Raw genomic sequence first — 24,283 nt, 5'->3', positions numbered from 1 at the left:
TTGGCGGGTAGTAAGAGCTACCTCAGTAGACCTAAAACCTAATATTACATTTTCGCTGGAGTGAGAAATACTGTTGTTCAAGTTGAAGATTTCCAGATGTAATCCCTTACATTCTTCCCAGAGGTGACATAGCACTGGGCCACAGTGAACGAATACTTTCTAGTTGATTAACTGGTACAGAAACATACCCCAAATTACATAAAGCATACTTTTAACCACCAAGAAAACAATTTCAAAACCACAAAACTAATAAGTCAGAGGATTTCTTTAAATAAACTTAAATCTGGGAATTAGAAGTATGCATATGCCTTCCATTGCTGGGTAGGCACATAAAGGGTAATTGTTTTCATTATGAGGAAGTCAACGAAGACAGCCTTTATAAACTAAATTATTTATGAGGTATAGTCACATAGTTCTAATATGTGTGTGTGTTCTTATTACAACTTCTTGTTTTTATCCTTGAAGGTATTAATTTTAGAAAAATACACAAATAGAATATCCTTATTACAATAAAAGAAAAATTTATTAGACCTTTCTATCAGAAACAAAATACTGTCTACTTTCAATAAGAATATTAAATACGTAGTGCACTTTTTGTTTTCATGTTAATATTCTATTTACACTCTACATATGACCCATACCTTTAAGATAATTATTCTTTACATATACAGACACACACTCAAACTCAAGTTGAGTGGACATGAAGAGTGGAGTGTTCTTTCTGCTACATAATCCAAATATGAACAAGATTTGTTCTGGTTTTATGCAAATACGTAATCCTTTAATTTACAAACTTACTTAGCAACAGCTTGAGAAGGAAAAATTGAATTTAATGTACCAAATTCATTCTATTGGCTGGTACAATATGCACATTTGAAAACACTTAGCTGCCTTCGAATGAAAAATCCTTTCCCTTACCACTGATTTTTTCTAATTTTACTATCAGTGTTTTACATTAATATCAGCAATCTCACTTTTTTTCTCTCCCTTTTTATTTTATCTCGGTCTTGTAATTTTAAGTAGAGAGGACATTGGAAAAAAAGAAAACAAAAGCAGGCAATGGGTTTAGAAAACCCTCCTGATTATTGATGTCGATAATTCTTGTGGCCATCACTGCTATTGGGAGTTGATCCTGAGATTCTAGCAAGGTAAATGGGGACCGGGAGAAAGGGACCCAGACTGGAATTAGATGGTGTAAATGCTCCATTTCCCACTTTGAGAAACCACACCTTTGTAATCCAGGGCACCCCCTTGCTAATCAATGCTTCGTATCGGGAAATGTTTCTTGTTATTTGGCAAACTTTCTACTTTGTAGACAGACCATCCTTGGTGGTCCTCAAGGCAGAAAACCGGGAATGTTTGTATCCTGATTGCCAGCTGTCTTTCTAGAGTCACCAGTACCATCGGAAGTGTGGAAGCTCAGTGAGATACTAAAGAGTCAGCAGAATCCTGTGGTCTGTGGTAAAGCAGCAAGGCTGCAGAACTCTAGCCAATCAAGCCCGAGTCCCCAGTTCCTGACTTATGAATGCCTTGTTACTCCTGAACAACTGACTGGACATTTTCTCTTCCTAGTTTCACCTACTGCAGGCAGCTCCAACCCTCGTCTTGTAATCACAACCACTTCCACAACACGAGCCGACTTGCGCCCCCTTTGGAAGTTCACGTGAAGAGCTGTCTGTTTTCCTATTTCTTTTTCCGCAACCTGGATTCTAACATCGTAATAAACCTGAAACCAAAGACCTACATAACAGCTTCTTCCTCTTCTAGAAAGTTTTTATTCTTTTTTATGGCGGGGGTGTGGGGGGGTTAAATACATACAAAATGTAGCATCTTAACCACTTTTAAGTGTCTATTTTAGTGGCATTAGATACATTCACAGTGTTGTACAGAACTCTTCATCTTGTAAAATGGAAACTCTATACTCATTAACAATGACTCCCCATTCCCTGTCCCCCACCAGCCCTTAGTCTCTATGATGCTGACTGTTCTGGGTGCCTCATATAAATGGAATCAAGGGGCCCCTGGGTAGCTCAGTTGTTAAGCATCTGCCTTCGGCTTGGGTCATGGTCCCAGGGCCCTGGGATTGAGCCCCGCTTCATGATTCCTGCTCAACAGGGCAGTCTACTTCTCCCTCTCCCACTCCCCCAGCTTGTGTTCGCTTTCTCGCTGTGTCTCTCTCTGTCAAATAAATAAATAAATAAAATCTTTGAAAAAAAAAAAATGGAAGCAAACAGTACTTATCTTTTTCTCTACCTTTCCCAACTCCCTTTAATCTATTTCAAACATGCCCTCTCTCATGGGAGAAGTCATTCTTTTTTAATCTCTTTCTTACCCTTTCCCTCTGGGAGAAAAAACAAATTAAACCCTGCCTGGCCTCTCTTCCCTTCTTCTCTCCATTTATAAGCCTCCATTAAAAAAGGGGGGTGGGGAACTACTGAGATAATAATTTTCTGATTCTTTTATATCAGTATGAGTTTTGAAATGTGATTAACCATATAAGAGAACTAGATGCCAACATCTAAAATCTCCAAAATGGCCTGAAGTTCTTTTCAAAATCTTCATAAAAGTTTTAATTTAACTCTGTTCACCTTGATTAAACTTATTTCCCTTAAGCAGGAAGTGACTTTTAACTCATTTGTATTGCTTTTTGTTTGGAGGCTGATTCTCAGTATTCCAATAATAGTGTTTGAAGAGACTAAAGAGAAAAACACTTCCCAACAGAGTATATAGATTTCAACCCTGTGGTGGGTTAAAGAGGTTTTTGAGGATGAGAGTCAACCAAATCACAATGTTTAATACTATGTCTCTAGGAAAGTATTCTCTGTTCCACACAGTGCCTGAGGAATGAACTTCTGGAATATAAGTTATTTATAAAATGGGGACTGAGTCTGTGCTATATACTTCCTAGTGATTTTCATTAGCAATACAGAGCTGAAAGCCGTCGGCCAACTCAATGCCACAGGACACGCAGTGAAGAGTGAGAAAAGCGGACGACCAGGTCACAGCGCCAGCATGTCTTCCAGACCCCTTGCTGGAGTAAATGGCCAACAGAGTTCAAGACCCAACTAGTCAATAGGCTGAACCTATAGATTCTATAAACATTCTATGATTCCGAATACCTGTATGGTTTTTGGGATGTATTTTCTTCCACTGCATGTTAAAGAAACATATGGTTCACTACGGCACATACAGACATTGAAGACTCCATGGGAGAGGGCACTGAAGTCAGAGAAGTTTTCCGAGAGAACAAGTCAGAGCTACAGAAGTAAGCCTGGAGCAGAAGCCAGCCAGCTAACTGTATTGTTCAGCAGAAGCTACTTACAGAGTGATATCAAAAACCATCAGAGAGCTACAAAACAGAAAGTTAAAGAAAATCCCAACTCTTGCATAAATTGCCAATTTAAAGGTAACACATTAGCTGATGGTCCAATGAATCTCTGAGCTGGGAATATTGATCAAAAAGTTCTGATCTGGGGGCGCCTGGGGGGTGCAGTCAATTAAGTGTCTGACTCTTGGCTTCGGCTCAGGTTTTGATCTCAGGATCATGAGATCGAGCCTGGTGCTGGGCTCCAGGCTCAGTGCACAGTCTGCTTGGACTCTCTCTCCCTCTCCCTCTGTCCTTTCCTCCCCATATCTCTAAAATAAATAAATAAATCTTTAAAAAAATGTTATGATCTAAACAGGGAAGTACAAATAGCAATTGAGATCAAGTTACTATCAGGGCAAAAGACATGCTAATGAGCAGTCTCCTTTTTTCTCCCCAAAGGTCTGTGTAGGACTGGAGGCAGCTGCCTTGGTCAGGGAGCCTAGGGATCCCTCCCTTTGCAATTAATGGAGAAGAAAGAAAGTGGCTTTCATGGACTTTTGTTTGTTTGTTTGAGGTCTCGTGTTTTGGGCCAGGCCATTTGTCACAAAGAACATTAACTCCCTCTCTAAACTCTTTGAACTATTAAAGCCACTTTCACATTATTGAGCACTTAACTCTCCGAAGTATTCTTCAAATACTTGGTGCACACAAATCTGGCCTCCTCATTAGGATCATAAACAACCTAAAGGCAACTAAATTGACTTGCACTTCATGAGAATCTCTGAAGCATGTGGGTGGTCAGTCGGTTAAGTGCCTTCGGCTCAGGTTATGAACTCAGGGTCCTGGGATAGAGCCCCACATCAGACTCCCTGTTTGGTGGCAAGCCTGCTTCTCCCTCTCCTTCTACCCCTCTTCCCTCTCCCTCTCTATCCGTATCTCAAATAAAGAAATAAATAAAATCTTAAAAAAAAAAAAGAATCACCCATATACTTAAACATGGCTGGGTATGGATGGGGTCTCTGACAAACACAAGTTGACAAACTCATAGGACAAGGTTCTCGGAGTCACAAGCCTTAAAGCATCAATAACTCCACATGCCAATCTCAGCCCAACTTCCCTGGAAGAGCATGGACAGAGAATGGAAGATTGGTGGTCACCAGGAATCACAACAGGGTAGAGAAATCCTGAGTCCTGTGCATGGGGGAAACTGCTTACCACCTAGAGCCTACCAGCTCCATGACTGCAGGAACTGTGTTTTGTTCCCTACCCAGCACCAAGCATCTAGTAGGGACTTAGAAAACATATGCTGAATAAATGATAAACATAGGAAACACTTTGGTCTCTTGGATGAGTGTCCCCACACCTTGTGTTTTCCTTCATTCATCATTTATCACCAAGCTGCAAAAGTTAAAATGACTCTAGAAAACAAACCAACACCAACTTGGTACCCACATGGTACCCAAATGGTACCCACATGGTACCCAGGGAGGTGTGTACTTCCTCTTGGGCCTGCCGAGGGTGTGTGTTGTGGGGAGGGGGAGGAAGGTCACTGGCCTGCAAGCTACAGGTCTGGGGCTTGCTGTGGAGGGACAAGAGCTGCTCTCCTTGAGAGAAATGGCCGGATGTCAGATCAAGCTCTTGGCAGCCCCCAGGCAGTGGAACATTGCTCTGCATGGTCCCTGTCTGGCTGGCAGCTTCCTGCCAGGGAAGGCTGCCAAGTGGGTTGTGACAGCTGTGCAGTGCACAACTCTCCAAAGTTCTTTGGTGCACTGCCATTTCTGACCTGCCTCTCTGCTACTCGTGGGAAGTAGCTGGGAAGTTCTGGTGCTCAGGGACCCCATTTTCCATTGGCTTTCATTTTTTAGCGGGATGCCTAACTATCCTGCTTTTTAAGATGGGAGTCATTGAAGATGGCCTTTAGCTTTTCTGGTTGACATGAACCTACTGATTCTGTGTGGTAAGAAGAACTGCATTTCACTCTGTTCCATATCAGTGTTGGTTTTCACTGGGACCACATGACCAAACTTGTCCACAAGACTTTCATCACAGTAATTGACATGTCATAGACTACAACTAGGAGAAAACCTGTCTGTATACTTTTTTTTAATAAAGATTTTATTTATTTATTTGACAGACAGAGATCACAAATAGGCAGAGAGGCAGGCGGAGAGAGGAGGAAGCAGGCTCCCTGCTGAGCAGAAAGCCGATGTGGGGCTCAATCCCAGGACCCCGAGATCATGACCTAAGCCGAAGGCAGAGGCTTTAACCCACTGAGCCACCCAAGCAACCCCTGAATATTTTTTTTAAAATTAAAGATAGTCTTGTAACCACTTATTTCTTTTGAAAAAGAAATGTCAAAATCTTAGAATCTTAACGCTTAGTATTTATACCTTAAAAGATTTTGATAAAGGACTATATTTTTTTTTATAGTTTACTAAAGTGGCAACCCTTATTTAAAATTGCCAATAAGTAAACCCAAGTTTCCATCAGGAGATGCATAAGCATTAACTTAGATTCTTTTCTGCACTGAAAGATGAAAAGTTAAAAGTGACATTTCAGACATTACCTTTTAGCATCATTCGTCCAGTGGATCCTCCAAAAGTACTGAGTAGGCCACTTCTTGCTCCCAAAGATGTGGTTGCTTCTAGGAGAGAGCCCGTGATGTACTGAGATATGGACGTTCTCTGGAGCGTGGCCCGATACTCACATATGGTGTCTTGGACACACCGTTTTAAGCATGGACCAATGCTAATCCTTTCATGGGCTGCCTCGGAGGCCGGGAGCCTTGTGAAGACATGGAGAAGAGATTCAGTTGTATTTTCTATTTCTTCTCCGCTTCTCACTGCATTGTAGATCTGTGAATAGCACAGAGTACAGGAAGTATTAATCTAGTTTCTTAGAAAAGCAAATTAGTTTGTTGACAAAATGCCAGGATGACTTATGAAGAAAGAAGGCTCAGTTGCTCTAAGCGCAAACACTCTTGAGCACTGGACTCATGCATTAACCTGAACATTCTACAGACACCATTTATTTGGAAAAGCTATGTGCAGTTATGAAATCGGCCATTCAAACAACCCTGCTATCAAACAGAGCACTTACAAGTTGTTCCAACCAAAAATATATTCAGCTCAAATTTCTCCTCCTCCCTAGCAGAGTGACAAAGTCAAACCTTCCCTTTTTGTCCTTTTGGACTCTCCTGAGTGCCTGACTGTCCCAGGTCTGTCTGTCTCCAAGGAACACTTGAGCCTGACATTCATGAGGAATCTTTTCTCCATGCTCAAACTACTGCGAGGATGAGTAGGTCAGGAGAAGAAGTTCTATATTTCCCTCTTGGGCATAATCCTTCAATCCATCCGCTTGGTTCAAAATCTTTGTTTGAATACTTTGCCTCTTCAATCTTTCTCACCTTCCACCTCCAATGAGTTGACAGATCCTGCCTATTCTTCTTGCTCTGTCTCTGTCACCATCCTGATTTCCTCTCCCCTTTATCATCTGAATTCACCAAGAATTATCTCAAGGAGACAGTACAGTTAGGACCAGGTCCCACCCATAATTCCATACAGTTGTTAGCATGTGTTTATACAGATCTCGCTCTGCGGGAGGCAGTGCACTGAAAGATGGGGGGCAGGCACAAAGAGCAGCACACACCTCAGGTGCTGAAAAGCTGCACAATCTAATTTAGAAGATGGGGCCTGAAAATTATGAGGTTTGACAGTCTTACAGGGAGGGTCTGGGTTTGCGAAGGTCTCTGGGAAGCCTGAGACTTCTGGATGGTATATAAACAACAGGGAAGAAATACAACATGGATGACTTAATTTAGTTTTCTGATAGTAGAATAAAAGTTTACTCTATTGTGTTGTCTCCACCTTAAGCACCTTGCCTTGCCATTCATTCATCAAATCAACAAGTGCTATTTTGTATTTATGTGTCTGGTCTCAGTAAATAAGATAGCTTTTCCCCAGCAGAGAGTTCAAAGTCTAGTAAGGGAGACAGATAGATAAGCAGAGAGTTCACAGTAGGGTGAAAATGGAGGTCAATCCCTCTAGTGACATCAATGAGTACCCAAGCAAGAAAAGACCCTCATGTGTCCTCCAGGCTGTGCATGCGCCCCTGTGATGCAGCACACTCCAAAGCTCACTTTAACCAGGACCCATCGGCTCTCCAGAGGACACCTACTGAGCTCTGCTAGGTCCTTAGGAGACCCTAGAATGTTCCTAGAACACCTCTGATATTCAAACTGCACTGACTCTAACTAGATTTCTACTCTGCCTTCCATACCCAACTGGTAGATACTTGCCACTTGAAGGAAAAGTGTGAATTTTGAGCTTTAATTATCTGTCATTAAATTTCTTGTGGTCAGTGTGGCCAGGCAGATGTTGTGCTGGGACAGAAAGAGCCCAGGCCTTGGGGTCAAGTATGTGGGTTGTATGGCTGGCTCTGCCTGGACCAGCTAAAGAGAGGGTCATAAACATGAACAAGCTGACTTGAATACTTAGAGAAAGCTTACTCTTCTGTAAAGTGGGGATACTAACGCCCCTTCTTAGGGACTTTGCGGGATTCACCAAGACCATACATGTAAAGTGTTCAACCTAGGGTTTTCAAATGACAACCATTACTATTGGGCAAGCGGAGAGTGGATTCTTCCATCCTCAAGGAATAGCAGGTGCTTGTATAATAACAAAGCACAGTCTGTGAAATTCACCATGATGGGGTTGTACCCTTGCTCCTATGTGCTGCTGGATAATATCATCCTCCCTTGTTTGGGTGTATTACAAGGGCAAACAGGGGTTGAGAGTTGCAAAGCTCAGGTCATGGCCTTTCCTCTTTCAGTTTCGAATCATAGAGGCAATGTCCAACACGCTAAGTCTCAAATGAATCCTTAAGAAGTTTAAATGCCCTAGAAGTTCAGAGAAAAGAATCCACTGTGAGGTTTGATGGCTAAAGAGGGCTTCTGAGGAAAGCAGATTTAAGCTGTGCCTTGGAAAACAGGCACGGCTCTGATCAGAGCAGCTAGGGGAGGCAAATCACATTGTAAGCAAGGGTGAAGAGGCTGGAAAACAGAAAATGCCCTAAGGACAGTGAGCAGAACAGGGTATTTAGAGCAGAGAATGAGTGTTAAGGCATAACTGGAAAACCAGAAAGGTCAGCTGGCCTGATAAAGGAGAGCTTCGAATGTCAGGCAAAGAGGTTTAATCCATCAGAGGTAGGGAAACCTTCACTTTTTTTGGTTTATTTATTTTTATTAGAGGAATGATGCTAAAAGGGTTTTATTTTACAAAGATTAATATGCTGATGGTTCTTAGTTACTAATGGGTTTACCTATCACCTACTTTCTTTACATGCCAAGCTGCTCCATTGCTCACTTGTTACCTTATGCATTCCAGTTTCTACAACACTCCTTCAGAGATCCCCAGTGGCTTGTTCAGTCCCTCATCCTGCTTCCCATAAATGTTTTCCTCAAAACATTAGATCTAGAGGGATTGGAGGAAATAAGGACTCCTTGATCACTGAAACACTTAGCATCCACTTCTTTTGAAGATTTACATTGAATATTAGGATATTAAAGACAGGGGCACCTGGGTGCCTGGGTGGCTCAGTGGGTTAAGCCTCTGCCTTCGGCTCAGGTCATGATCTCAGGGTCCTGGGATCGAGCCCCGCATCGGGCTCTCTGCTCAGCAGGGAGCCTGCTTCCTCCTCTCTCTGCCTGCCTCTCTGCTTGCTTGTGATCTCTCTGTCAAATAAATAAATAAAACCTTTAAAAAAAAAAAGGATATTAAAGACAATGAAAAAGGTCAGAGTAAAGAAATCCATTTTATTTTGTTTAACTGAGCGTTTGGAGTATTTCTGTTACTTGACCATGAATTTCTTTTTCTTTCTTCCTTCCTCCTTCCCTCCATCCTTCCTTCCTTCCTTCCTTTTTAAGAACACATTTTGTGAATGTAGTGTTGTAGCAAATAATTTACTTGAATCAAGTGGCCTTTTCTTATGTTCTCTTTTCCTTGACCACTGTGAAATCTCTGAAATAGACAATCATCCATCTTTCCTCAAGTCCTGTCTCTCTTATTACCTTACTGCTCCATCTTTGCCTTATTCTGTGGCTCCCCTTCCTCCAGGGGCCTTCGGGACAGGTATAATGCAATAGAGATGTGAGATGTGCCAACCAGTGCCTCATGTAGGGGAGTGACATACTGGCTGGCCATGGGTCAGATTTATCAGAAGACCTGTTTGACTGGACACATAGTGTTTTAAAATCAAGACGGTGGGGGCACCTGGCTGGCTCAGGTGGTAGAGCATGTGACTCTTGATCTTGGGGTTGTGATTTGTGCCCCACATTGGATGTAAAAGTTACTTAAATATATAAATAAATCTTTAAAAAAATAAAATAAATCAGGAAAATTTACATACACATTTGAAGTTATAGCATTTCCTAAAAACTGGAACAATCTGGCAACACTGAACATTCCCATTCCCATTCCCATGTGGTACCAAATGGCTAGACTTTTCCCTGCTGCCTGGGGCATGAGTTCTTCAGTTGACACCAGTCCCCACTCCTCTCTAGTGGTCACATATTCCCAGTATCTGGTCACTCTTAGTATATAAGTGTGTGACCCATGCCTTAATGGGATATGAACATGGCTGTAGCTAAATACAATAAACCGAGCTCCCTCAACATGTAGTGAGCTCCCCCAACATGTCCTCTGGGTGATCTTCCCTTTGCTAGTTGCCAAGGAGACGCAGAGAAAGTCACAGTCTCTGCTCTTAAGGGGTGTTGCTGTTTATCTCCAACATATGTAAATGTTATGTATATATTAAATAATCGACTGCCATCAGCCACTTGTTTCCAAGTCCTTAAACTTCTCTGAAGAAATAAAGATGAAGAATTCTAGACTAAACTCCCCCACCATTGTTAACACTCCACTAAAAACAAAATAGAATCAACAGGTTCTACCAAGATCTGGACCAAAACATTCCAGTCATACCAATACTGGGTAAGCTTTAATAAGGTAGATGTTGGAAGGCTGAAACATAGATAAAGTGCTGATGGATATGGCAATGCTCAGGGAACAAGTTAAAATCGGGCTACAAACACTTATTAGATCATCCATGTACAAAAAAAGAAGCAACCATGGAAAGTCCCACATATATAGAGTAGGAAGAGGATGTAGTATAGAATAGTCATTATAAATGTGGCTCTGGAGTGTTGGTTTGAATCCTAGCTCCCCTGCTTCCCAGCTGTGGTGACCTTGGATAGGTTGCTTTGCTATTCTGTGCCTCGTGTCCTTTTCTCCAATATGAGACTACAATAGTATCTGCCTCATAAAGTTGAGGTAAGGATTATAAGCTTTTATAAATGTAATTAATTAGAACAGCACCTGCCACCTAGTAAATACTCAACAAATATTGTTTTTTTACAATGATGGTAACAATGCTGATTGTGGTAGACTGTAAAAATGGTCATATGTTATTTCCTTCACTGATTCTGAGCCAGGCCTGTGATTTGCTTAACCAATGGGAATTTAGCAAATGTGATGTATGCAAAGTCTTCAAAAATACTTGGCATTCGACCTTGCTCTCTCTTGCTGCTTTTGGGGACTCTGCAACAACTACCATGTGGGGAAGCCAGAATTAACTTGGTGGAAGATGAGAAACCATGGCCTAGACACTCCTGTCACCCTGGCGGATTGCCTGCCAATAGCCAGACACATGGTGAGGTCATCCGAGATCCTAGATCATCCAATTGCCAGTCCAACTGCCATCATAGATACATGAGAGAGCCCAGGAGAGTCTCCTGATCTAGACTCAGAGAACCACAAACTCACAGAAACAGGAGTTAAATACATGATCGTGAAAAGTCACTAAATTTTGGGAGTGCTTTGCTATAAAAGTTAACTGACAAAATGATGGTGTGTTGGGTGTAACAAGTATTAACTTGCATCCACACTCTAACCCTGTGAGGCTGATTTATTTTGCAGATGGAGACAGTAAGCCTAGAGAGGTGGAGAAATACAGCCAACTTCACCCAGCTAGTAAGAGGCTGAGCCAGGACTGAAATCTGGTTTGTCCAGCTCCGCAGTCCTTTATCCTTTGTACTAAATTGGTCACACCAAAAGCCCGAACAGCGGGATTCAAGAAAATATCATTATTTGGCAAAAGGTTTAAATGATGTTTACATTGCTATTATTGTTTTGATTCATGATAATTCCTTTCATGGTCACCCTAAACTACTTCTGAAAATGGGCAAGTTATGACTAATGAATGGCCAAATACGTTTCCTTTATATGGAGATTTACAGTTTTAAATTACAAGGTAAAAAAAATACATAAACTTTATCTCACTCAATTAATGTGATAATAAGGGGCTGATAACTAGACAGACCACCACCCTGTATGGGCCAATATCTTTTTTGAGATAAAATCAACATGTCACAACACGGCATCTAAGCTTGCCAAACATGTACGTGTCTGTTCATTAACTCAACAACTGATTTATATTTATTAAGCACATACATTGCGGCAAGCTCAATTACTGGGTATCCCACGGTGGGCAAGAAGAACTTTATTTTAGTGTGGAAGGTGGTCAAAAAATATGTGGGTCAAATTAAGTTGATTAAAAATTGCAGACTATTATATAGTCAAGATTTATTTTGGATATAGAGGTTCCATAGGACTAGCTGAAGTGTTGGGAATGAGAAAAGGAAAGGAGTCAAGGTTTCTACATTGGGTCATTGTTAAGTTCTTAGAGATTTACTATAGATCACTGTTGCAAACAGCAACCCCATTTGTGGACTATGAGTGAATCTTTCTTATGGATGTACACTACTCCCTTTATGCCAGGTACTACCGTCAAGCAGGATGACTTGGTACTATGAACTTAATTCACAGAAAAGTAAATAATGCTTAGACAACACTTAAAACATTTGTGTTCCTTATGACTCAAGAAAGAAGGATGCCTTATAGAAACCAGCACTGGCACATGGAGTTCAGAACTAAAACAAAATAACAGAAACATCCAAGACTGAGGAGAGCTGGGGCAATTCAGATGGAGAGAAAGCCAAAGGCTTTGGTACACAGAAAGGCATGAAGTAGCCAGTACACTACATCCATAGTGCTCACCCAGGAGGAAAGGCCCTTTCTCTACATAGCCACAAAGAGCTTTGTCTTAATTTGACTTCTATTGGGGTCAAAGAGGATACCGGTCAAGGGGAGTCAATTTCATAACTTGCTCTGTTGCAAAAGCTATCTTTCTGTGGTCAGAGTTATGGAAAATTATGATGTTTTTAGATTTGATGGCATATCTTCTGAATCTTTCAACAAGAAGAAACCTTGTTACTTTGGTGTCCATCGACTCAATAATACTTGTAATCACTGCAACATTTACTGAGTGCTTAAAATGAAGTAGGTACTGAGCATTGAGCCATGATCTCATTAACATTTCAGAACAGCTCAAGGAAGAGGTATTACCTCTGTGCACACAGTGTGCACACAGCTAGGACTTAGCACCAAGGATTCTTCGTCTCTCAGCCAGAGCTACTACCCAGTTAGGGAATCCTATACTCTAGTTGTCAAATCACTTTTCAGAGGGATAGTTGTAGTAACAATCCTTTCTTCCCTGTTTATTGTCTGTCTTCATCTAGAATATCAGCTTCATGAGGATTTTAATTTTTTTCATTGCTTTATCTTCAGTGTTTAGATGTGCTTGGCATTATAGCTTCTCAATAAGTTCTTGATTAAATTAATAAATGTCTCTATTCTATATCTTCTCCAAGAACTTGGCTAGAATCCTCCAGTTTTTTGGTCATGGATCTATTGGATACATCTGAACAGGTGATATTGCAATGTCACTTGCATTTGCTGAATAACAGAGATGGAAATCACATAGAAATGGCATGAAATGTTTCCAAAGTATCCAGAATGGCTACAACCAAATGAGGCTCCTAATTGCTCCTAATAACTAACCAAAGGTGGTCTGCTCTGAGAAATTTACCAATAGTATAATATTATTCTATTATCATTTGCTGATTGAGAATGCTTAATCAGATCTATTCTACATCCCGATTCTTCAAGAAAATGATGATTTGGAAATATTGGGGCTTAAAAAAAACAGGATATGGATCCATACATTGACTTTCCTAATTCAGTTTAATTCAATGAATGTTCTTTAACATAAAGGGGTCAGCCGACATCTCCAATTAACTTAGTGTTATTTTTCAGTAATCCATGCTTCCTAGCCTTCTTAAATGGGAGACGGAACATATTAACCTTAATTTTGATCATCGTTATTTTCTAATACAGTGTATAGAAAGGGTCTTCATCATCTTTTTTTTTTTTAATTGGGTTTATTTATTTATTTATTTGAGGCAAGAGAGTGTGTGGGATGGGTGGAGGGGCAGCAGGGAGAGGGAAGCAGACACCCTGCTGAGTGTGGAGCCCCCTGCACACAGGTCTCTGTCCCACGACCCTGAGATTGTGCCTGAACAGAAACCAAGAGTCAGACACTACACTGACTGAGACACCCAGGTGCCCCTAGTTAGGGTCTTCTGTTTCCCTCTATCTTATCAGGGTTCATCAATAACCATTGTCACTTGTCACTAGTGTCAATGTATGCACTTCTAATAGCACCTTTATCTCCCCACAATGTGATTCTTTTTTTTTTAATTTATTTATTTGACAGAGAGAAATCACAAGTAGGCAGAGAAGCAGGCAGAGAGAGAGGAGGAAGCAGGCTCCCTGCTGAGCAGAAAGCCCGATGTGGGGCTCGAACCCAGGACCTGGGATCATGACCTGAGCCGAAGGCAGCGGCTTAACCCACTGAGCCACCCAGGCGCCCCACCACAATGTGATTCTTAAGTAGCCTGAGCTAGAAAGCCAAATAATCACATTTATTTGAACTATGTATTAACTGTGAGTTAATAGGGTAGATAACAACGCAGTTAGGAGCTGTGGTTTGGAAGCCCCTTTTACTGACCTTATGGGTCCTTTTCCTAACTTCTGGAATCTAAAAGCAGTGTTTTAGAAGGCTGAAAATACTGAAGATTGATGGGTGTGTGTGTCTAAACGAAACGGAATGATCAAAGAACTGCTGAATTTCCTGAAGAGTCAACAAAAGCAGTGAGGCTGTTTCAAGGGGTGAGGACCGAAGCCAGTTGCAGACCTGAGCAGCAGGGGCCGGGAGTAGGATACTGGTAGCAGCCAGTCGTTTCCTCTGCCCTGGATTCCACATTCCATTCAAGTGCCTATGCAGAGAATTCCATTCTACTGAGAATATTCAGACCATGCACGAGACGCTGACCAAACACAGCCCCAGGGAGCCAAAAATAAAGGCTTTGCTAAGGCCGGGCCAATTAACCAGAGCTCCACCACTGGCTTCTATGGGAAGTGAGATAAACCTTTATTACTGCAGGAAACATCCAAGAAGGAGTGTGAGAGGGTGTCCCCAGGACATTTGATAATCTAGCGATTTAACAGCCGGACAAGCTCTCCCACATAATTTCTTTCAAGCCACACTTAGCCCTGGGATTTTGCCTCCTCCACGCAGCCTTCCTCAGGCTCCAGTGAAAAGAGAGCATCTTCGTTTCTGTGCTCCAACTACCCCTCTGCAAAACTCTCTGGGGGCACTTCCTGTGAAGTATGGAAGTCACTGTTTGACTCCCCTTCCAGACTGGGAGTTCCCAGAGGGAAAGAGCCATGTCTTATTTAACAAGTCGTCTCCAGCACAGAGCACACTGCTTGGCACCCTGTAGGCAGTAGAGAGAGGGGACCAGAGAGAAATAGCTAAAGACTTGGAGCCAAGTTCCCAAAGTACTGTCCCCAGACCAGCATCGTCATCTGGGAACTTCTTAGAAAGGCAAATTCTTTGGCCCTGCCCCAAGCCTACTGAATCAAAAACTCTGGGGCTGGAGCCCTGAAATGTGTTGTCACAAGCCCTCCAGGCAACTTTGGTTCTTGATAAAGTTTGAGAATCCCTCCCTAAGACTTTAAGGAGAAGATGTTACTTTTCATCTCTGACTGCACTTCTCACATTACCTGTCCCATAAACACTCACATCCATGTCACCTTTCTTTTAGAATGGGAGCTCCTGAGGGCAGGGATGAAGTCCTGTCGTATTGGTATTCTCCAAAGCCCCTAGCTTGCAGTCCAGTGCAGAGTAAATTGGATGAATGCTAGCTGAATGACGCAGCATCTGTCACAGAAGGTCCCTGTGGCTGTGACTGGAACAGGCCTTTTTAATGATGCTTCTGGCTGAATATTTCCAAAGATGAATCATGTCTGAGATACTAATTCTAATGGGAATTATCATACAGATGAATCATATCATAATGAGAAAACCTAGCTGCCAAGGATGCCTCTTGAAAAGAAAAAATCAAATCAGGACAAATGGATTATGTTGTGAGGCTTGGGATGTCAGGCCATGAATTAGGCCGACAGAAGGGATTTAATGGCCTGAACTACCAGGCTCCCTGCAGCTCAAAGGAGCAACCGGTCAGTTAATGAATCACATGGGGACAAAGCCCCTACAAGAAAAAAAAAAAAACAAACTTTCACAAATCCTGCAGACCACGATACCTTGGCTCTGAGGCTCTGAGGGAGCGTTCTTGCTAAGCCTGTGCACGTGTGAAGCTGTGAGGGACAGAAAGTTCCTGAAGTCCTATGGCTCCAGGCTGCTGTGTGTCCACACAGGTGGAGGGGACCAAGGCAGACACAGAGGGGCGGGTTGTTTACTTCCTGTGCCAGCTGAATCCCCACTCACCTTGTCCTGCCCTCTTCTGCCCCTTGCTGCCTGGGGTCATTGCTTCTGGACCAACCAACACTTCATTTCCTTCTTCTACTCTTTGCCTGAAGCCTGACCTCCCTGAACACCCCGCTATGACCACCAGAGGTAGAACAGCAGAACAGAAGCCTTGCAGTACAGAGGAAACAGTCTGGTCTTTGCATCATACTGATCATGATTCCTAGGGCTAGTATTTAGCAGCAGTGGGGAAGTAACCTGTGTTTCCCCCCACCACCACCACCAATTTTTATTTAAATTCTGGTTAGGTAACATATAGTGCAATATTGGGGGTTTCAGAATAGAATTCGGTGATTCATCACTTACATACAACACCAAGTGCTCATCACAAGTGCCCTCCTTAATCCCCATCACTCACTTAGCCTATCCCCCATCCACCTCCCTCCAGCAACCCTCAGTTTGTTCTCTATCACTAAGAGTCTCTTATGATTTGCTTCCCTCTTCCTTTTTCCCCCCCTTCCATATGTTTATCTGTTTTGTTTCTTAAATTCCACATATGAGTGAAATCCTGTGCTATTTGTCTTTCTTTGACTGACTTATTTCACTTAGCATAACACATCTAAGTTCTAGCTACATCACTGCAAATGGCAAGATTGCATTCATTTTGATGGCTGAGTAATATCCCACTGTGTGTGTGTCCCCTGTGTTTTTCTAACTGGAGATTATCACAGAGTTGTTACAAGCCAGGAGTAAATGATAAGATAGCTGTGAGTTCTTTGTCTCTAGCTACACAGCTTTTCAGTGTCCAGTGGTCATAACAGCATCAATGCTCACATCTCCAGAGCTCCAAGGCTATGCCTGCTATCCTGTAAGACCTGAGGTGACTTCCCACCCTGAAAAGCTGTCACTCCCACCCACCCCTCCTATTTATTCACTGGTGATCCCAAGGTGCTGGAGCCTTTCCAATGCTTGGTCTCCTGCATATGGAGGTGTCTGAGTGTTTTCTGGGCTACAGTTCCTCAAATAGCGACATTCTGAGTTCAGTTTGGGCTTGAGTACCCACCATGCTGTAGATGCAGACATTGGCACAGTATTGGGTACATACGTGGCATTCAATAAATGGGCCTTATCAACCCCCTTGGTTCATATGGCAGTTCGAGCATGAATTCTCTCTCCCTCCAGGTTTTCTTCTCCCTCACTTCTTTTTTTTTGCTCCTGGGGGTGCTTTCTCCAACTTTCTCTGGATCCCCATGGTTTCTTTACTCTCGAATTTTTTTATTCCACTTCCCTTTCAAATCCTCTGCTTTGCCTTTTTTTCACTCTCCTCCCGTTTTTTTCTTGCTCTGTCCCGATCTTCCTATCTTCCTCACTCTCTCTTCTTGCCTTCCCTTTATTCCTATTGCCTATGTCTCTCCTCCACCCCTCATTTCTTCTCACCTCCTTTTTAGGGGGATCCTTTGAGCTTCATTTCCAGGGGCAAAGGAAGAAGGTGGGAATAAAGGAGGAGTGTTGATTAGTAGGGTCTGTCAGCAAAGACCCCAGGTTTCCAGGAGCCAGAGTCATCAATGAGCTCATACAGATCAGGAGGACATGGGGCCTGGGAAAGGACCTGCTGGGTCTAGAAGTGAAAAGGCACCAGGGGCCTGGAGAGGATGGTGGAGTTGAGGAAGGGTGTAGTAAAGGGGTATAGCCCAGCTTGGTGGGGAAATCCTGGGACCCACATGCAGAGAACCTCTGTGGGGGCTTAAGTAACAACCAGGTCCCAGGCAGGAGTGCTCACTCAGGGGAATCCTCTGAGTGGCATGGACTAGCATGCAAGGCAGATGTGAACAAAGTCTCCGGCTGCTCTTTAATCTCTGAAGTAGAAGAAATCTACACCTACGAATGTCCTCTTTGTTTGGATTCCATTCACTCATTCATTCATTCATTTAACAAATATTTACTCAGTGTGTACTTTGGGCCAAATGGTATTCCAGAAACTGGAGACAAAATGATGAATTTTTTCTTCAAGAAAGTTACCAAGTCTCAGGAGAAGTAGGCCAGAAAGTGGGCAATTCTATTATACCATGCAGTTCTACAATGGTGTGAGCATGAAGTGCTTTGGGAACACGGAAGAGGGTCTTAGAAGGCCACTGGGGTGGGGGGTTAGGAGCTTCTCCTAGGTTGTAACAACTAAACATAACCTAAAGACAGTAGGAGTTAGCCCAGGCAAAGGTGAGGGCAGAATAAGGTAAGACAGAGGGAAACATTCTTAACAGAAGGAACAGCAAGTGCAAAGTGGCTCCCTGTGGTTGGAGCCAAGAGTGAGTAATGAGTCTAGGGGGTAGGCAGGGTCTAAGCTCTTGTAAGTGAATCCAATTAGCTTAGAACTATTTCCTTTCACAAATATTTCCAAAGCTAACAACCATGGAGGTAGCTTCAACAGAAAAAAAATGTTTATGGCTTGAGAACACCCATTGTCCTTCTAGGGATACCATGCTAAATACTGAAGATGCAACGTCAAACAGGATCCAGTCTCAGCTCTCAAGGCACCAATGAGATAGAGATGACCATTATTTCTCCTTCTTCTTCTTCTCCTCCTCTTCCTCCTCCTCCTCCTCCTCCTCCTCCTTCTTCTTCTTCTTCTTAAGATTTTATTTATTTGAGAGAGAGAGAGCAAACACAACTGGGGGGAGGGGCAGAGGGAAAGAGACATGCAGACTCCCTGCTGAGCATGGAGCCCAGGACCCTGAGATCATGACCTGAGCCAAAGTCAGATGCTTAACAGGCTGAGCCACCCGGTGCCCTAAGAGAACACTTCTAAGAGTTCTTACAGCTTGATGGTTCCTTATTATTAAGAAAAACCTATGGGAATGGACAAATGCCCAACATCACTTACCAGCCTGAAGAGGAGAGAGACCACTGACTTCATCCACACCTGCAGTGTAACAATGACAGAGTAGGCAAGGATTGAGAACTCTTCTTGTCTAGGTGGACAGGACATATAGAGCCAGAAAAAGATGGGAAAGACTGAAGGACACATAGCCTTCCTCTCTACCTTTGGAATAGAGCAGTGGAAATGTAAGCCTTTAAGAAGTTTCTAAAATAATGGGGACAACAAAACAATAATCCGGTAATGGCATTAGAATTGTACACAAGTTTATGAAGAAGAGTCAGGGACTCTCTAACCCCAGATAGAGAGCGTCTGTCCCGTTAGAGAGGTTCTCAGCTAAAGTGTGTGCATAAGCGTAAATGCTCAGGGACAGGATCGTATGGAGACACTGAAGGTCAAAGACAACATGCTCAGAGGTGTGGAAAAACATTACTGTCCACCTCATCTATGCTTACCCTGTAGTCAGATACAAAAGAAAGAGTCCGCAAGAGGTGCATTCCAAAGAACTGCATGGATATTATTAAAACCAAACAAAACAACACCTAAAATTCATCAAAACCGCGGCCTACAATCATATTTAAAAAAATAAAAGCTTCTAATTTACATTCCAAAAATAAGGCATTTTGGCCCTTACATTTTGTCATTTAAAAAGCTTGTTCTGTTGTCTCTACCGAGCTTAAGGTTTTTCTTGGCTATCAAAACAAAGAGGTCTTTTGTTGACAGAAACAGGCGACAGTGTTTCGGTAAAAAGATTATATACAGAATAATGGTATGAAGCTCCATTGTGTAAAAAGTAGACTTAAGAGCTCTCCCTGTCTCCAGATTCTCTGGGTTTCTTGCAACAATCTAAAATACCTTTGTCCTTCACTTTGTGGGGACCCTAAACAACAGCCATTGTTTTCTAAGAGCTTATAAGGGATACTACGTAGATGTAACTACATATAATTAAAGGCAATGTTAACAACAGTGTATCTAATGACTAGAGCCATGACCAGCCCCACTGGGACCAATCACTGTGGGGCATCTCCAGGACTTTTCTCTTCTTTGCACCCTCCATGATCTGGTGATCCATGGTATGCTGTACTGTATACAATTGGAACTCATAGTTCCTGAATTGATTTCAGTTGGCTCTCGACAATGTCTTTACTGGACATTACCAGTAATGCCAAAGGCAGGGGACAAAGATGATGCAGCCAGCATCATGGCCAGGTGGGCTAGAGGGAGGGTAGGGCAGCTAAGGCTCAGTTCCAGCAGAGCAGGTAGGAGCTAAAGAAGACTTAATGAACGCAGTGTTGGGCTGGAAGAAGGGGCCTTCTGATGGGGCCAGACCTCAGTATAAATCCCAGTCATTTCTGTGGTTTCTTTGGACATCAATGGATGCCTTTTGGGGAACAAATGAGGGTTCAGCTGGAGGGTTCTTTCATCTGTGGACCCAAAGTCAGGCTATCTTTTGTCACTGGGAAGCTCATTCTCTCTGTTCTTTTTTCTGAAAATCTTTTTTCTGAAAATCTTCTGAAAATGCATTTCCAATGCTTATAGCAGCAATGTCCATAATAGCCAAACTATGGAAAGATGTCCATCAATAGATGAATGGATAAAGAAGATGTGATATATATATATACACACACACATATACACATATATATGTGTATGTATAGCGATATATATATATACACACACACAATGGAATACTATGTAGCCATCAAAAAATTGAAATCTTGCCATTTGCAGAGACATGGATGGAACCCGAGGGTATTATGCTGAGTGAAATAAGTCAATCAGAGAAAGACAATTATCATACGATCTCACTGATATGAGGAATTTGAGAAGACAGAGGATCATAAGGGAAGGGAGGGAAAAATGACACAAGATAAAACCAGAGAGGGAGACAAACCATAAGAGACTCTTAAACTCAGGAAACAAACTGACGGTTGCTGGGGGGTGGGAGGGGAGGGATACGGTGGCTGGGTGATGGACACTGTGGAGGGTATGTGCTATGGTGAGTGCTATGAATTGTGTAAGACTGATGATTCATAGACCTCTACCCCTGAAACAAACAATACATTATATGTTAATGAAAAAAAATCTTGGGCCCTCATCACAAAAAAAAAAAAAAAGGAACCCCAATGACGCTTAGCCACTTGCTCCCTGTGGGTGAAGGAAAGAGGAAGGAAACACTATCTGTGTTTATCATGGATGGAGAAGGAGCACACAGGGGGTCCTGGCATGGAGCCACACTGATGAACAGACCACAGATAACCCTCTCAACTCTCATCAATTTGTGATCCAATAGTGACCATGATGTATTATAAAATAAGAGGTAGGGGCTTTGGGAATGGAGAAGAAACAGGCTCTAGGAAGTCAGGGGGTGCGGGATGATATGAGGAGTTTCTTCTTTTCTTTTGATACCCTCCTTCCAAATTGGTCCTCTTCCACTCTTCACCTTTCAGCCATGGAGGAAGCAGGAAGTAAGACATATTCTGTGTCGGGAAGGAGGGCATGGCTATCCTCAGCTGGGCTAATTCTGGTTTCCATCAGCTCCCTCCAACAGGTTTCCTCATTACCTCTTCCACATTTTGCCCTGCACACATTCCTAAGAATACTTAAGGACAGACTGGGCAAACTTTTCCTATCAAGGCCACAAATCCTTTCCCCATTTCTGAAATCAATCAAAGGCCACTCACAAAGAGTTTTTAAAAACTCATATCTAGTATTATTTTCAGACACAAGACACAAAAAATAAGCAAAGCCAAGAGGTGTATGTACAGCGAATGTGAGGATAAACAAGATCCACATTGTGAACAGTTAAGAATGGGGAGGAATCTGGCAAGGAGAGAATCCTAGGAAGATACAGTTCTGAAGCTCGGGGTGGAAAGAGGGAGGTGGTGGCAGGGAGAGCAGAAGTCAGTCTGAGATAAGTGTCCTCTGGAGGCACCTGCTGTTTGCCTGGTTTTGGACATCGGAACAATTATCACCCTCCACCCCTAATCTATGAAGGGCTCACCGATTAATCAATGACTCACCTCTGCTTCATTAAGTGTCTCTTACATGGCCGGGGGGAGCTGGAAGGCAGGGCAGGTAAGAGGGAAAGTTAACGAATAGGATAAGACAGGAGATAATAAGTGAGAAGAGAGAGGTTCAGGCAAGTGGGAACAGGCTGACTTCACGGGGAAGCGAATAGCTACCACAGCCCCAAATCACGTAAGGGCATGAGACAGGGTATAATAGATGAACCTATTGCAAGGCCAGTGGATGAAGAAATAAGGAAAGAGCAGCTGTCCCGTGAACTCCTGATTATCGGGGCAATGTGGAGATTGTAATATGAAGCAAAGCTACCTGTAGGGTACAAGGTGCTACTATGAGGCTTGTAATAAAAAATCCAAGCAGAAGAGGAAGTCAGAACAGTCAGCAATCTGATGGAAAAACCTTCCCGAATGAACAAAGCCCTGAGATGGACAACACGGGTTGGGAAGGTGGAGAGGGATGAGTTCATGGGGATGAAAAGTTGCTGGCTCTGAATGCAGGTTTGGGATGGAGATCAGACTGTCAGCCTAAGATGCTGGATGTCCTTCCCTTCTCTTCCCGTTACCTGCATTACTGTCCGTCTGTACCCATCCCAGTGGGGAGGAGGAGAAGGGTGGGAAACCCAGCTTGCTCCTATTTTGAAGAGGGTGAGGGGGGTTTTTTGCTTCTCCTTTGGAGAGTTTGCCTTTCAGTCCAGGAGGCTTGATGCCAAATGTTCTGAGCATTCTGGGCTTGGGGAGGGCCCCCAGGCTGAGACTTTGCTATCATGGCAAATAATTTAAGGTTCTAAGTCAGGTCTTATGGAGGCTCTGTGGTTCCCCCAGGCTGTTGGTGATTTCTCTCTTGCTGGCCACTCCCACCAGAGGCCAGGCCATGGGGCCAGGTGAGATGGCAGGTCCTGTGCTGTGTCGACCCGCACACCAAGTGAGATGTGGGGGACTAGATGGTGCTCCAGAAGATACACTCACAGTTGCTTTTAAACAGACCCAGAGATGCACACATCACACAGACACACACACCTGAGCACTGAGAAGACACGGTCTTCCTAAGCCTTGCTCTGACTCAATCATCTTCAATGGGGCCTACTCCAGGGCATCTTGAGGTACAGTCATGACAGCGCCTCCATCATCTGTCCATCCTTCTGGCCTTTTCCTCAGTTCCAGCCTTACAGGAACCCACTGCTCCTGCCAAACCAAGTTGCTTTCCGCCATTCCTCTCCTCTCAGCGCACCCAAGCCCTCCTGGGCTACTGTCACCTACCAGAATCCTATCTGCTCCTCAAGGCAGTCTTAATGTCACTACTTGGCTGGCTGCATGGCCTTGGGACAGTTACCTTCTCTGTGCCTCAGTTTCACTAAGGAAAATGGCAATAAGAGTGTGGTAGTTATGTGACTGAATAAAAGTAAAGCACCTTGAGCAGTGCCTGAGACTCAGTCAGTTCTGTGAAACTTTCTGTTTTCTTCTCGCCTGTTGGATGTCCCAGGACCTCTCCATGACTCCTGCCCCATCTTCTCCTCTAATCATTCACATGCTATCTGGATTACAGGTAAATAACTCAATGCCGCCAAGCAGGATTTACTGCATTTTGCTCTCAGTTAGTGTCTCTGTTTTAAGATCTGTCAATTTTGAAAGGAATGAGGATATAGCACTGAGTTTCTCTTTTGCTGTTCCCAACTCAATGATTCAGTGTGAAGTCCTCCCAGTGAAGGATACGTGTGGCTTTTTTTTTTTTTTTAAGTAACAGTTTTATTGAGATATAATTCACAACCGACACAATTCAGCCATTTGAAGCATACAATCCATGGTTCTGGAATATTCACTAAGTTGTGCAATCATCACCACAATCAATTTTACATCACTTTCATTACCCAAAAAAGGAGTCCCATACACATTAGCAGTTACTCCCCAGTTTCCCCCCAGCTGCCCCAGACCTAGGTCACCACTAATCTACTTCCGATCTCTATAGTTTTGTCTTTCCTAAACATTTCCTATAATCCCCTGGCTTTGTCAAAGGCCAAACTCTTCTCCTTTTACTCATCATTAATCTATATCCCCCAAATACCCAGCTCCATAGGTCCAGGCACATAGCTGCCACCCAATAAATGTGCTATTGAATGAAAACTAAAAGATGGGTTCAATTGAGTTCAAGATAAATTTTTTCACCTTTCATCCTGGGAACTTGGTCCAAAGCAAGTTCTGAAAATAGATCAGGAGCAGAGTTGTTGTGTTTTTGTTTTCTAGGTCATTAAAAAAAAGCTTTGCTAAGATTCTTCAAAGTGAAATTTTAGTGCAATGGTTCTCAAAGTTGGCTATACCTTAGTGTCACCTACGGGACAAAAGGTCCCAAGGCATGAG

General features: G+C 42.9%; 1 protein-coding gene across 1 annotated transcript in view; it reads right to left on the bottom strand.

Moving 5' to 3' along the window:
* LOC111144941 (phospholipase C epsilon 1) overlaps window positions 1–24,283 on the bottom strand; it is a 276,379-nt gene that overhangs the window by 168,645 nt on the left and 83,451 nt on the right. The window contains exon 2 of the mRNA XM_022499553.1: window positions 5,874–6,162. Coding sequence (XP_022355261.1) covers window positions 5,874–6,162 — 289 coding nt within the window. The remainder of the gene's footprint in view (window positions 1–5,873; window positions 6,163–24,283) is intronic.

This window comes from Enhydra lutris, unplaced genomic scaffold (genome assembly GCF_002288905.1).
Source record: "Enhydra lutris kenyoni isolate GAN:26980312 unplaced genomic scaffold, ASM228890v2 scaffoldscaffold12, whole genome shotgun sequence".
In the NCBI taxonomy this organism is placed as follows: domain Eukaryota; kingdom Metazoa; phylum Chordata; class Mammalia; order Carnivora; family Mustelidae; genus Enhydra; species Enhydra lutris.
The sequence above is the reverse complement of the archived record's forward strand: the minus strand, read 5'-3'. Positions and strand labels throughout refer to the sequence as shown.